The 15,561-nt window shown below is 42.1% G+C and overlaps 1 protein-coding gene across 9 annotated transcripts in view; it reads left to right on the top strand.

The window, feature by feature from the left end:
* Positions 1–1,324: 1,324 nt before the first annotated feature.
* The window catches only part of CR2 (complement C3d receptor 2), a 34,182-nt gene continuing 19,945 nt past the window's right edge, over positions 1,325–15,561 (top strand). Inside the window, exons 1-8 of one of the 9 annotated variants that reach the window (XM_047076757.1) lie at positions 1,325–1,547; positions 9,217–9,396; positions 10,707–10,806; positions 11,225–11,310; positions 11,883–12,281; positions 13,282–13,458; positions 13,540–13,642; positions 14,295–14,380. In XM_047076757.1, coding sequence (XP_046932713.1) covers positions 1,490–1,547; positions 9,217–9,396; positions 10,707–10,806; positions 11,225–11,310; positions 11,883–12,281; positions 13,282–13,458; positions 13,540–13,642; positions 14,295–14,380 — 1,189 coding nt within the window. In that variant the 5' untranslated portion in view covers positions 1,325–1,489. Of the gene's footprint in view, positions 1,548–9,216; positions 9,397–10,706; positions 10,807–11,223; positions 11,311–11,734; positions 12,282–13,281; positions 13,459–13,539; positions 13,643–14,294; positions 14,381–15,561 lie in introns of those variants that run through there. The other 8 variants (XM_047076755.1, XM_047076754.1, XM_047076756.1 and 5 more) reach the window with 8 other exon arrangements.

Raw genomic sequence — 15,561 nt, forward strand, 5'->3', positions numbered from 1 at the left:
AGCCAACTGCCATGTCACAAGGAGACTCAAATAGTCCCATGGTGAGGTCCACATGTTGGGACTATGAGGCCTGCAGCCAGCAGCCATGAGTGAGCCCTCTTAGACCTGGATCCTCCAGGGCGAGCCCAGCCTTCAGGTAACCAGTTCTGGCTGATGTTTGGACTATAGCCTCAAGACAAGCCTGAGCCAGAACTGCCTCGCTAAGCTGTTCTTGGATTCCTGACACACAGAAACTGTGTGAGATACTAAATTCTTACCCTTGCTTTAAACCAGTGAGCATAGGGTAATCCGTTACTGTGCAATAGCTAACCAACATAAAAATCATTCTACAAAAATACTTGCTGTGTACTCTTCAAAAACATCAAGGTCATGAGAGACATGAAAAGGGCCGAGGATCTTTTGCAGATAAATGAGGGGAAATAAAAGACATAACCCGCTAATGTAATGTGTGAACCTTGAATGATTCTGGACCGGAAAAACGAAAGGGTGAGAGAGAGAGATTGCAATAATAAAGATTACTGAGATGAGTGGAGAAATTTGAGTATAGCCTGTTGCTTAGATATTTCAATGTTTATTTCCTGTTTTTGTGCATTTACTTAGTTATGCAAGAGAATGTCCTTGTTTTTAGGAAAAACGCACACCAAGTATTTATAGCAGGGGGTATCATACCTTCACCTTACTTCAGTTCCAAAGTAACAATTCTATAATTATAGAATCATATGTATGTATGTGTGCACACATCTAGATCGATCTCTATATAATTACACCTATATGTCATCTAACTGTCTATAGAAGGAATAATAAAGAAAATAATAGTGCCATGTTAACAGCGGATAATCTGGGTGACAGGTATATGGGAATTCGTTGTACTGTTCTCAAAACTTTCTGTAGAAATTGCTTCAAAATAAAAAGGGCCAAAGAGCAGAGGGGACTGCTGCTTGTAAATTTCCTTTCTAAGTAAACTATTTCTTTAAACAGAGGATTTGAAACATTAATAGCTTTTGGAAATATTTTAGTGGAGTCAAACCAGAATTTTGGGATAGGATGGGATGGGATGGGATGGGATGGGATGGGATGGAGCATTGTAGATTAGCAAGGGTGAGTCCTAGTTTGTGAAACGTGTTTCATTTCTCCAGAAAAGACGAAGTGGACGCATCGTTGCACGGTAGAAAAGGTTGGAAAGCCACAACTCTGAGGGCTAGAGCCTGAGCCAAAGACCGGGTCACAGTTGCTCCGCCCCTCTGCCCCCCTGACCCCGTCGCCCCCTCAGGCGGACGCCTCGCAGCCCCGGCCAACCTAACAGGCGCAGGCGTCCCGCCCCAGGCAGCCTGCAGGTGTGCGCGCAAAGCTAGCACGTGGTGCCAGGCTCTATTTAAGGGCCCCCCCTCGCTCCCTTGTCGCCGTCTGTTGCTTCAGCCGCGTTTTCTCGGAGCTGCCGGAGGCTCGAGCGTCTCGGAACGCATCCCGCCGCTGGGGCTGCCGCCGGGGCATGGGCGCTGCGGGCCTGTTCTGCGTTGTCTTGGCACTCGTCGCGCCGGGGGTCCTCGGTGAGCTGGGAGGGGGAGCACGGAGGTAGGGACACGTCTGGGGCAGGGACGCCTCTGTGCGGCGATGCAAAACGGAGTAAGTGAGAAGGTGGGGTCAGGGCCGGACGCTTGACTGCCTCCCGCTCGCTCTGGGGGACCCCTAGGATCTCCTGGTCCTGAATGTGCTCACTGGCTCCTCCCGGGGCTGGGATCACTCGCTCTGCGCTGTCTGGGCTCCCGGGCCCCGGGGACTCAGCTGATGCTCCTCGCACTCGCCCGAGGTCTGCAAGCGCTCGTAACGCTGGCCACGTAACCAAACCCTACGGGGCCGGGTGTGCTAAGACCTCCCGCTGCGGGCTTGGTTCTCCCATCGTCTGCATTTTGATGCGATGCTGGTAAAGAGATCCTAAATGACAAACACCTAGAGCTATTGGAGGAAACTTGGTATGTGAATTAAAACTACAGCCTTCGTGTTATTTACCTTCTGCAATGGCAAGGGCCCCAGAAGGTCTCCTTCCACGTTGATGCTAACTCCCCCCACCCGCGATTGGCTTCATTTTAGAGAAGCACAGCAGTTTGTTAAGACTAGAATCTCTTGGCTACAACGTGGGTCTAACTTTGTAATTGTCTCCAGGGTAGAGTGAAATCTTAGTTAAAAGTTTACTATCTGCACATTCCAATAACTGGGTGACTTTTGGCAAGTCTTTCAGCTCCCTGACCCTCAGTTTCCTCATCTGTGAAATGAAGCTAGTGCGGTAAGCTGCCCTACCACCTTACAGCGCTGCCCTGAGTGTGAGATGAAATTAGGCAAATGAAGGTCAGGTGTTACTTGTTACTACTAAATACCAGTCCTGAGATTACTGTATAGATCCGGTTTTATGGAACCAGCATCTACGCATAATCCGCAACCCCCCCTGCCCCGCCTTGCTAAGGCATCCTGCATACGATCAATGGTTCTGCTACAGCTTACTTTGCTTCCTGACATTCTGCTTTCTCTGGGCCCTCGGTTGGACATTTCCCCCAGACCAACATCTTCATCTCTCTTTCCTACGCATGAACTCCCTTTGAACAAGTGCGTGTTCACAGCCTTCTCTAACACCTCTGCATGGCAGGGTTCCAGACCTGACTTCTCACTGACGCTCTGTTCCTATTACTAAAATTTGCAGAGGATATTATCCATTGAAAATCAGGTTCTACACCGGCCCTGCCAGTTCATCGCCCCTTCCAAGTATGCCCGAGAGTCCCCCCCCTCCCACCCTCCCCAGCCCAGGACCAGCGTGCCACCGTCCTCTCTGGCCACTTAACTGCAGACTCATGAACGACCAGGCCTCCCTGTCTGCTTCCAGCTAATGTGCTTCCCTTGTTTGTCTTTGCACCCACCCACCAATATTCTAATCCTGAGCATATGATTGATTACCTGTGTAACAACCTCCTCTCTTACCAGTCACTCTGATACCCGCCTTTAACTTCCCGGTGGTGACCACCAACATTTTAACATATCTTATCTAGATCTAGATCTAGATCTAGATCTAGATGTAGATATGTTTTTTTCATTACTCCACTCCGTTGCTCAAAAATGTAAGAGGGCTTCCCACTGCCTGTGGGATTAAAAAAAAAATCAGGGGCACCTGTGTGGCTCAGTCGGTTAAGCGTCCGACTTCGGCTCAGGTCAGGATCTCACGGTCGGTGTGTTCGAGCCCCGCGTCGGGCTCTGGGCTGATGGCTCAGAGCCTGGAGCCTGCTTCTGATTCTGTGTCTCCCTCTCTCTCTGCCCCTCCCCTATTCATGCTCTGTCTCTCTGTGTCTCAAAAATAAATAAACGTTAAAAAAAATTTAAAAAAAATCTAATGCCTCAGCCTTTCAAGCTTTTTGTCATTGGATCTCATCTAAACATGCCCCTCCTGACTCCCCATCACTTCTGCTGTTCATCCTATTGCCTGACTGTCCCCTTCCCCCTGCCCACCACCACCACAGTCCTTTGCTGGTGCTGTGCCCACACATCGCTTCTGACTTTTGCTTCTACTGTGTACGTCCAGCAGACCGTTCCTTAGCTCATGGCCAGTTCTTGACCTTGAGCATTCTTAAGAAACTCTTGAGGTACCTTTTGCAAAATTTAGTGATTTTTCCAGTTTTGTTGAGAAATAATTGACATACATCGCTGTATAAGTTTAAGGTATACCCCATGATGGCTTCATTTACAGATACTGGGAAACAATTACCACCATAGGTTTAGTTAACATGCATCATCTCATTGAGATACAATAAAAGGGAAACGAAAAGTTCTCCTTGTGATGAGAATGCTTGGGATCTATTCTCTTAACTTTCCTATGTATCCTACAGCAGCATCCGCTAGAATCACCACGTTGAGCATTATCTCCTAGTACTTATTTACCTTATAACTAGAAGTTTGCACCTTTTGACCACCTTCTTACAATCTGCCCTCCCCCAATCCCGCCTCTGGTAGCCGCCAATCTGATCTGTTTCTCTACGAATATGGTGTGGCTCTTTGGATTTTGTTTGTTGTTTGTTTTTAGAGTCCACATATAAGTGAGATCATACGGGATTTGTCTTTCTCTGTCTAACTTACTTCACTTACCATAATGACTTCAAGGTCCATCCATGTCCATCCTACCTACGAATGGTAGGATTCTGGCATTTTTAATGGCTGAATAATATTGTGTTGTGTATATATATATCACAACTTCTTAATCTGTTCATCTATTGATGGACACTTAGGTGGTTTCCATGTCTTGGCTATTGTAAATAATGCTACAATGAACATTGGGGTGCAGATCTTTCTGAGTGTGTGTTTTCATTTCCTTTCGATACATTCCCAAAGGTGGAATTGCTGGATTATATGGTAGTTCCATTTTTAATTTTTTGAGGAATTGAAGTGCCTTTTAAAAATTCAGGTTCCTGGGTTCCGTCTCATTCTTCAGAGATTCATAGGTTTGGGGTGTGGCCCAGGAAGCTGAGTTTAACAAGTACTCTGGAAGATTCTGAAGCAAGTGTCTATAGGGTGCACTGCTATGAGCAAAGTCATATGGGAAGTGAATTCCCTTCTTAGAGTGATTTCCCGCTTTTCTCCTTTTGTCTGTTTGCATAAACCGATTCTAATGTCCTGCTCTTAAATTTCACTCTTGCCTAGACTGACCACTTCATTTCATCCTACACTAAGAAAACAAAATCATTAAATAGGAATTCCCTTATTTGCCAATCATCTGTCTCCATCTTAGCTCAGATTCTTTCCCCTGCTTAAAACCTGCCAAGGGCTTCCAATCACATTAGAACAAATCCATGCTCTTTAACCTTGACTGTAGATCTGTCTGTCTCTGAAATCCTCTGTTCTTCTCCCTCACTCCCTCTGTTCCAGCCACACTGGCCCTCTTTTTGTTCCTTGAACACAGTCACGTTTGTTTAGCTTTGGCACTAGGGGCTCCCTCCGTTGAAATGCTCATCCTACATATCATCCCTTGCCTGTCTCTTCGACATTCAAGTCTCTGCTCCACTGTCACCCTTCTCTGACTCTCATCGGAAGTAGTCTGTACCCCAGGTCACGCTCTATCACACAACCGTGTTCTATTTTCCACAGAGCACCTATCTCTCATCCTATGAAAACTTCTTATTTATTTTTTCACTGGCTTGTTTGTTCTCTCATTCAAATACAAGTTCCATGAAAACAAGGTCTTTATCTGTCTTACTGCCTGATGAATCCCTCACACTAGCACATAACAAGGAGTTCAGTAAGAACGTTCTTTTTCCTCCTGTAACAATGGAAAAAGTATCCTTTCTCTTGACTGGAGTCCACTCCTCCTTCAGAATTACGGTGTGCAAGGACTTGACTTCTGTGTATACCCCATCTCGTATCACCTATTTGTATCTCCCTGTTGGATCATCCCCACCAGCAGTTAAACATGCTGGGACATTCTTGATTGAGGTCGTCAGGAGACTTCTTATGGCCTAGTGAAACTCCATTTTCCCAGCCCTCTTCTCATCCTTCTCAGCAAAACTTCTCATGGACTACTTGCTCACTTCTCTTTATCTCCTTCACCCACTCCAGACAGGCTCCTTCTCCCACATTCTCCTGAAGCTACTCTCTCTAAGGTTACCACTGACCTTCATGCTGACGCATCCAATGGCCATTTTTTCTATCCTCCTCTGTCTCAGTCTTTCAGCAAAAGCTGACTCTTTCTTCTCTCTTGAAACAGTTTTCATTCTCCTCTTCCAAAACAGGGCACTCTTATCAAGTTTTTTTTTTTTTCTGTACCTCTCTGGTTGCTCTGGGTCTGTTTTGCCCTATCTCTAAATATTATAGGGTTTGGGGGCTCAGCCCTGAGCCTCCTGTTTTTCTCCATTCCTTTTTCCTAAGAGATCGCATCCAGTCTCATGGCTTTAAATACTATTTATATGTTGATGGCTCGTTTCCTATCTGTAGTCTTGAACTCTCTCCTGAATAGAAAGTTTGTATAGCCGACTTCCCTCCTGCGTCTCCATATGGGTTCCCAGTAAATGTGTTAAATATACCAAGACTAACATAAAACCAACTGCACACACTCCACAACACACACACACTGGAGCTTTCCCATCTTAGTTCATGGTCTTACCATCAACCAAGTAGCTCAAGTCACTACAAGTAGCCTAGAAGACATTACTGAATCCTGCCATTTCCTTACCCCCACATCTAATGCAACAAGAAGTTTTTGTTCTAAATTCTACTTATAAAATATATTCCAAACTTATCCTCACTTGCCAGGCTATTCTTTTTAAAAGGTAAATCGGGTCATGTGACTCTCCTGCTTGCACTCTCTGGTAGCTTCCACTTAGGAGAGCATCCAGACTTCTTACTATGGCCTAAGAAGCCTAATATGAACCCACCCCCCCGCCCCGCACCGCTGAACTTTCTAACTTGATCTCCTACCACTCTGTTGTGATCACTACGTTAGAGCCACACTTGCCTTCCGTCTATCCCTAAAGTATAACAAATCCATCCCTGCTCTTAGACCTCTGCCTAAAATGCTTTTACTCCATGCTTTACCTGACTGGCTCCTTCTCCAGTCACAACTCAAATGCCTCCTCTTCAAAGGCCTTCCTAAACCATCATAAGCCGATGGTCGAATGCCTCTCCGTCCCCTCCTCCTTCTGGCACGTTACATTGTGACACATCGCCCCATTTATTTCCTTTACGTACCGTTTATTTACTGGTAGTACCTGTCTGTCTGTCTCCCTCTATTGGACTATGAGTTCGGTGAGCGTGGGAACCTTGTTTGTAATGTTCACTAGAGTGTCTCCTGTGTTTGGGACAGTACCTTGGTTAATATGCATAACTGCCATTCAAAAATGATCAGGGGCGCCTGGGTGGCTCAGTCAGTTAAGTGTCTGACTCTTGGTTTTGACTCAGAACATGATCTCACACTTCGTGAGTTCGAGCCCCACATTAGGCCCCAGGCTGTCAGCATGGATTCTCTCACTCTCTCTCTCTGTCCCTCCCCAGCATGTACACAGCTGTGCGCGTTCTCTCGCTCAAAATAAAAAAGAAAACATTTAAAAAAAGGAAAAACGAAACCAAAAATGATGAGTCAGGAAACCCATTGTTAAAGCGTTTGGTTATAATAATTCTCGTTCTCAATAATAATTTTTCCTATCTGCCTTCTGACCTAATTTTCCATTTTATTTTTATTATCTTATATATGTGTTCTTCATTCATTTCGAACGGATTTCTAAGCAATTCTAGGTAAGGCCCCTTGGACCCAAGTAAAGAGTTAAATGTATCCCTGCTCTCCAGGAACTGCTTTGCTTCTTTAGTTTTTAACACCTTTTGAAGAATGCATATGTCGGTGTCTTAACCACTATCCTCTGTTTTATTTTTTATTTATTTTTTTTTAACATTTTATTTATTTTTGAGACAGAGAGAGACAAAGCATGAACCGGGGAGGGTCAGAGAGAGAGGGAGACACAGAATCCGAAACAGGCTCTAGGCTCTGAGCGGTCAGCACAGAGCCCGATGCGGGGCTCGAACTCACGGACAGAGAGATCGTGACCTGAGCCGAAGTCGGACGCTTAACCGACTGAGCCACCCAGGCTCCCCAACTCTGTTTTAGATCCAGTCGCGATCTACTCTGATTTTTTTTTCCTCCTGATAATAGAAAGATGTAAAGAGGGTACAGTGACCCTGAAGAAAAGTCTTCTCAATGGCTCATGGACTAACCTTTTTTTTCTGAGATGGCAGAGACCATGATTGAGGGAAATTCTTTCCGTGACCTAGATTTTTGGCAATTCGTTACAAATAACTCTTGTCCCCCAAAAGAGACGGGGTCCTCGAGTCTTCTTAACGGGGATAAGGTTTTATCATTATTTCCCATCCAGAAAGTATGACCCTTCTCTCCTTTCGCCCCAGAAGATCATGTTATAAAGTATTCTGCTCTTCCTGCTTTTAGGTCTCAGTTCCATCTTAGGCCATGTCATTGCTACTGATTATTACAACTTTAAATTGGCTTTCCGGTTTGTAGAGCATTATTTGGGACTGCCCCTATTCACATTATGTATTTAGAGATTAAATCACTTGCTTAGGAAGACTTGGTACAAGAAATACCAGGATCGTGAAGATGGTGTTCGTTGAGGTCAAACCTTTACTTTCCCTACAGAGTCTTGCTGTTTTGCACAGGTATGCAATTGGAGATATTTGTGGGGGTTAATGAAGAAAAACAAAGGAGTTGAGAGAACTAGAAGAAGACCTACAGTGATCTGGGTCCTAACAGTGATGGCTGTTCTTAGACCCTGTCTATGACTTCTCCAACAGAAGTGTCTGGCTACGGAAAGGCCGAGTCTGGCTACAACCTTGGGAGCTCTACGTTTGCCTTTGTGTCATTTCATTCATGTTTGTTCTTGGACTTTCACCTGTATCTGTGTCAAACTTCTTTGAAAAAGAAAGATTTATAAATGCGATATTCAGATATTCTGCCATTCTGACATCGAAACTTGAGCTCTCTTTCATACCTAGAAAAATGACTTTTCCAGGTACATCCTCAAGTATATGGGTGTTACAGTTTCTCACCCATCACCTATGATGATATTTGTTTCATTAAACATCATCATCATCATACTATTTTAAATCACAGGGAACTATTTCAAAATGACTAGTTCCTTTTATCTAGTACCCATCAGAATTATATACTGTGGTCTCTTAAGAGGCCTATTACACTCTTAGGTTAATGGAATAAAGTAATGAAGAATTAATAAATGTATTTTTGTCTTGCTAAGACCTAAAGGTTTAATGATTAACAGAGTAATGTTAATTCATTAAAGTAATTTTAGAAGCTCATACATGTGCTGAGCTTACAAGGTCTCTGATGCGCTTTTGTTCCCTGTGCTATCCCAGAAAAGCTTTGATTTATAAGGCTTAGTTTTTTTAATGAGTCTTTAAGAAGATGAAACAACTCCAAGGTCCTTATGGAATTTCGTAAAAATTTATTTTCTTGAGCTCTTCCTCTTAGTCCATCCTAGAAAGTCTTTGAACTTCTGAGCTTATATCTCTGTATATTCACCCATATGTTCTTTGTCCCAGAAAATGTTGCCCTGTTTTAGGATTACTTTCTAAAGATCAAAATTGTCAGGATGATCGGTGACAAAAAAGCAGCGGAGTAGCAGTGTCAGCCTTTCCTAGTTTTGATATTCCTGTGGTCTTTGTCTCTAGGTCAGTGTCAGTTCCTGCCAAGGTATCATTTTGCTAAGCCTAAAATTCAGAGTGATCAGTCTGAGTTTGCTGTTGGGACATCTTGGGAATATGAATGCCTTCCTGGGTATATCAAGATGTCATTCCTTATCACCTGCCTAAAAACCTCCAAGTGGTCAGATCCTCAGCGATTGTGTCAACGTGAGTAATCTGTAATAGAAGCATCTTTGGGTCTATCTGTACCTCTGTGAGATAGCCTATTATTTTCAAGGTGAAAGACCAGAAAATTACTAAATGATTTGAAATGAAGGGTGCTCCTGGGTTCTCCATGTTTCTTTTACTCCCAAGAATAATATTGGGTATTGGGGTTAAATCATCACAGCTGGCCAGCCCTGTTTATCCTGTAATCTCCACAGCTTTGTTCTACAGTCTCTATACTGTGTTAAATGAGCTTAAGAGTTAGTATACAAGGAACACGTGTGTGTCACCTCATTCTTGTCCCATTCAATCCAAGAAATATTTTTTAGTAACCATTAGGTGTGAAGCATTAGGCTGGATGATGGGGCTGGGAATACACATAAAAATTAGCTAGTCTTTGCCTTTGAGGAGCTCCTATACTAGCTGTAAAGACTGACTTTTAAATAAATGCTGTACTATTATGTAATTTATTTATAGGTATAAAGCTCTGCAGGGAAGTAAATAATACTGTCTTGGAGAATTAGGCAAAAGTAGGCATTATAGGCAGAGGAAATAGCATATTCGAAAGCATAGAGCTATAAAAGAACAGGACATCTTTGGAAAATAGAAAAATTCAATGTGGCTGGAGTATAAGGTACATAGTGGGGAATAATAGTTAATTAAGTGTATTGAAGCTTAATTTTGATGGGCCATGCATTTTTCCCCAATAAACAGTGGTAAGTCATTGTAAGTTTTTCAGTGTGGGGAGGGGCATGGCCATATTTGTGCTTCCGAAAGATAGTGTGTGCTGTGCTATAGAAGATGTATTAAACCAATGGAGACCAAAGATAGAAAGGTAAATTTTGGTACTCAATGATCCAATGAGCGATTACAGCAATGACTACATAGTTGGTTTGGAGAGAGATTTCTGGAATCCAGTCGCTAAAATTTGGTAACCAATTGAGTGAAGAGCAGTAGGTGGAGGATGAGTTACAGAAAGGAAATGATGTCTATGAGGTTTTTTAAGCCACAGACTTGGTAGATGATGCCATCAACTGACAGGATATAAAAAAGGGGAAATACAGATTATAAATTATGGTTGACCACAAATAATGTTTGCATCCATGCTCAGAAATAGAGAGTGCATGCTTCAAACAGATAGTGTTCTGAAGTTGACTGACCCTTTGGAGGATACAAGTTTTGTAGATATCAAAACTGTCTTTGAATTAATTTAAGTAGGCTAGTTGGCAAGTCCAGTCAGGTTGGTATCTAATATGAAACACAGAACATCCCCCAAATCCCAGTCCCAAATTTTGTTTTGTTTTCCATTATAGGTAAATCATGTGGGAGTCCTGGAGAACTCCTCCATGGCTCTGTCCTCATACCCACGGGTGTCCTGTTTGGGTCAACAATTACATATTCTTGTGATAAAGGGTGAGTTGGCAGGAGACATCTCCAGAATACATGGGTATTAGAACAGTGGTTTCAACCATAAAACATCAGTTTTCCAAAAGAGATCCAAGTAATTGCCATTTACCCTTAAACATAGATAAGCAAAAAAGAGAACTACCACCCTGATCTGCTCCAGAGACAACACTTCAAGAATACCCACGAGAAGAGAAAGAAATTTGGGCTACTCTTCTTCTAATTTTACATCTCCAGCATTACTGACCAGGAGCCAAATGTCATTTGGCTTCGGATTGTTGAATTTTTTGTATGAGTCCTTAGTTTATCACCATTACTTGTCTTACATGATGATCTATTCTTTGCCATTATTTCAGTAGAGGAAGAACTAAGCTTTCCTAAAATGTACATCTAGCTGGGAGATGATCACTCATCTGTTTGTCTTTAGATATCGACTCATTGGTGATTCATCTGCTACATGTATTATCTCAGACAATATTGTAACCTGGGATAAGGACATGCCTTTTTGTGAATGTGAGTAAAATGATCCCGTTGTCATACCCTTTGCAATTCCTCTTGTCCCCTTCTAGAGGGAAATTGGGCATCTACACATCAAAACAAGTACCCAGGAGAGTTACACTTGGTTTGGGTAGCTCTGGGTACAGAGCTGTGGTTTATCTTCTTCCATGTCTCCCAGTCTCCCCACACTTTCCTTTGATTACTGTTCTTAGAGGATAAGTTATTTCATAGTGAATAAGTGCTTGAATCTAAAATACACTATGAGATTACACACTGGCATCTTTATTCTATGCAGAGTGTCGGCCATCCTAGGTATTTCCCAGAATAGTTTATCTGTACTTTGCAGTAGAAGGGGCGACTGGTGACCAGATCACAGGTTTTTTTAAGTTTTCTTCAGGCCAGTTCCATGAATCTTCCTACCTTGCTACTTCCTATTTAGAACCATCTATGAGATGAGGATGTAGAGTTTCAACAATCTGGGTTAATTGTTGGCTGAATTGAAGTGTGGTTTGCAAGAGTGAAGACAAGATTCCAAGAAGGTATAACATTTAAATGCCTTCTCTTTTTTCCCACCTACCCCCCAAAAGCTATTCCTTGTGCACCACCCCCAGCCATCTCCAATGGGGATTTTTACAGCAGCAGTAGAGAGAACTTTTACTATGGAATGGTGGTGACTTATAAGTGCCACGTTGGACAGAATGGAAAAAAGTTGTTTGACCTCGTGGGTGAGAAGTCCATATATTGTACCAGCAAAGACAATCGAGTTGGCATCTGGAGTGGCCCTCCCCCTCAGTGTATTACTTTAGTCAATTGCCCAATTCCAGAAGTCGAAAACGGAATTATAGAATCTGGATTTGGACGTTCATTTTATTTAAATGATACTGTGATGTTTAGGTGTAAGCCTGGCTTTACCATGAAAGGCAGCAACATAGTATGGTGCCAAGCAAACAGCAAATGGAATCCTCCACTGCCAAAGTGCTTTAAGGGTGAGTTGGGCTGAAACTCTGGGGATCTAGAAACAAAATGAAACTTTTAGAGAAATAGATACATGGTACCTGTGGAAAAAAGAAGGGGAAAGATAGTATATGTAGTTCGGTATCTTGGTTAAAGAATTTGAAGGTATACTTTCAAAGCAATATCTAAATGTTGAAGAAGTAGGAAATTTACTATCTTCTTGGACAGTACTAGATGTCCATTAGTGTAGAGCAAATTAGAAGACACTTTGAAAAGCGAAGAAAAGCAGAGCCAATGATCAGAGATTCTTTTTCCAAGACATAGGCGATTAGATTTTATTTAAATGAGGATAAAATAAACTCTGAATCCTTTTGGCCATGCCAATAGAGGAAATTGACTGATGTCAATTTAATCAAATCAAATCAGAATCTGATTTTAATCAAATCATAATTTGATTAAAAATACTGTAGACACTATACATGCTCCTGTTGAGAATGTGGCCTTTATGGAATAAGGCTAGAATTAAGATTGAGTCACTTCCCCATTCTGCCTTTCTCCCTTACTCTTATTAAGAAATGTCTGACTTACTAAAAACATGACAATATTGGGAGCCCCTCCCACAAGGCTCAGGAACTTCATCAACCTGGTTTGGGGACAGCAGGAAGAAAGAAGTAGATTTTGGTAATAAAAATGTATTATAATAGTTAGGTTCCCTTGGCTACAATATTAGTGAGAGAATATCTGAGACCTTTTTAGTGAAACAAAATGGAAAATGATGAGTGGGTGTAATGTTTTCCAGCATAGATCAAGATAGGGAAAGCAGATAGTTTCATGGTTCATCATATCTAAAGAAGTAATGCATGTTAGTTCCACGCCACCTCCACCCCACCCAAAGGAGTCTCTGCCTTCTGCTTAGGAGAGTTGACATGGCCACCTTCATCCCACCCCTACACACCTCAAGTTGGCTTAGGTTGTAGAGGAGAAAGTTCTTATTTCAGGAATAAAAGACCTCTGGTCCTGTTCTTTTCTCAGGGTGTCTACCACCTCCACCTATCAACCATGGTAGTTATAACATCTTGGATAAGGAATTCTTTCCAATTGGACAGGAAGTGTCCTACAGCTGTGACCCCGGCTACACCCTCATTGGAACTAACCCTATTCAGTGTACATCCTTGGGAACCTGGAGCCATACAGCCCCTGAATGTGAAGGTGCCTAAATCTCTATTCCATCTTCAGGAAACTCAATTGTTTCCTACTCTTCAGGTGCCAGCCTTGTCTCTTTTTTCCTAGCAAAATCATGTGATGCCATTCCAAACCAACTTCTCAATGGCCGTGTGGTGGTCCCCCCTAATCTCAAGCTTGGGGCAGAGGTTTCGTTTGCTTGTGATAAGGGGTGAGTGTGAGGTGAGAGGGCCTGAACTGAGACGTATAATATATAGCTAAGCATTGCAAAGATTAATCTGTAAAGATGGTTAAAAATTTTTTGCTCTTTCTGATTTTTTTCTCTTATTTTCTTTACCTTATATGACTCATAATTCCATTGTTAAGCAAATCCTGTTGATTTTCTCCAACTGTATATATTGTGCATAGCCAGAGAGAGCTAGAAATTGTCCTTTAACCATTTGAAAAAGCAAAATTTAGGGTCAGAAATTAAGGCTCCTATTATGGAGAGTAATGGGGGTTCACTAAGAGGGGTTCTTTGGAATGATCTTAGGGAACAAGGTCTTTGACGTTTTCTTCACGAAGAACTGAGGTTTTTTCCTTCTAAATGGTAAAGAGAATCTTGACATTTGGATGCCAAAGAGGAAATGGAGAATACAAAAACAGAATATGATTGTTAGGAATTTTTTTTCCCTCTGTGTTTTTACCTGGTCTGAAGTCATCACATAGCTGAGCTGATTCACAAACTTGGACTTTTTCCTTAAGTCAGAAATGATTTTAAAAATAGAGGCCATTAATACCACATACTTGAGGGAAGTGATTAATTCCATGCAGCCGAGAACTGATTTGTTCTGGTGATGATTTGCTACCACTTATTGTTTAAGGTACCGATTAAATGGCCAATCTTCTAGTCAGTGTGTCTCAGAAGGAACGAGAGTACTCTGGAATAATAAGTTTCCTGTCTGTGAACGTGAGTAGAAAACAAAAATCATCAAGTATGGATCTTACCCCTTGATTTTTGGTGTATTCCCATGCATTTATCAATCATAACATCTTCTTCGTATGTGTGCTTTGAATGTATGTATGCCAGTCTTCTCTATGTTCTAGGAGGCAGACCAAAGCCAAATTTATTTGACTACCTATTGTATTAGGTATTCTATATGTATAAAGACAAATGCTTTGAAAGTTCCCCCTGTTGAAACTGAGTAGCACTGATGTGTTGAAATGGGTTGGCTATGTCTTCTGTTGCCAGTTCCTCTCTACTGATGAGCAACTCTTGGGAGCTAAATGGAAATGAGCCATAAGTTGTGGGAATTGGCCATTTTCCCTTCATTCTGAGTCTCATTCAGGAAAGGTGTGCATATATCAACACAGCTGTAAACCATTAATACCCTTCTTGTGCATTAGGACAAGTAAATAAAGGATGTGAGGTCATTTTCAAAACCTCTGATCACTTTCTGTGGCTTTTTTAAAGGCGTCCAGCATCAAAGGATAACAAATGATCTGTGGTGAGGCCGCAGTATCTTCACTAGCAAAACAGAATGTGTTCTCACCACTTGTGGCCCCAGTTGTGTGTTTGAAACAGACATTGAATTATTAGTACGTTCCAGGTATTGTGCTTGCCATTTTTAGGTACTCTTAGCTCACTGGATGCTTCTTGTAACCTTATGAAGTAGCTTGAATTCTACTATAGACTAAGAAATTGAGGGTTAGAGAGATTAAGACTTGCCTAAGGTCACACAGCTATTGATGACAGTGGGGGTTTGAAACCAGGTCTGTTGAGCCCAAATTTCATTAGTGCATGGTGCCTCCCCATATGTGATTAACATGTGACTAAGATTATTTTCGTGTGCTGTTTGCCTTTTATTTCACTACTAAGATTGATGAGATCCACAACTAGTCAATAAATTCTGTTTCATTGTTACTGTTTGGTCGGGATGGTATTTATAGACCAGTTGATTTGTTTGCTGCAGATTGGGAGAAAGGTAAGAATTTACGAGGTTGGGGGTAAGCACAGACTATGAGTAAGAAACAGATTACACAAATATCTGTTTCTGAAAAAAAAATGACATGACCTGTATTTGGACGTTTTATCTAAATTTAGATCTTTTCGTTGTCAGGATCAGTATGACCATATCTTTCCTTGTCTAC

This window comes from Lynx rufus, unplaced genomic scaffold (assembly GCF_022079265.1).
Source record: "Lynx rufus isolate CCGP_SWC_20201006 ecotype Redwood Valley unplaced genomic scaffold, mLynRuf1.p SCAF_15, whole genome shotgun sequence".
Lineage (NCBI taxonomy): Eukaryota > Metazoa > Chordata > Mammalia > Carnivora > Felidae > Lynx > Lynx rufus.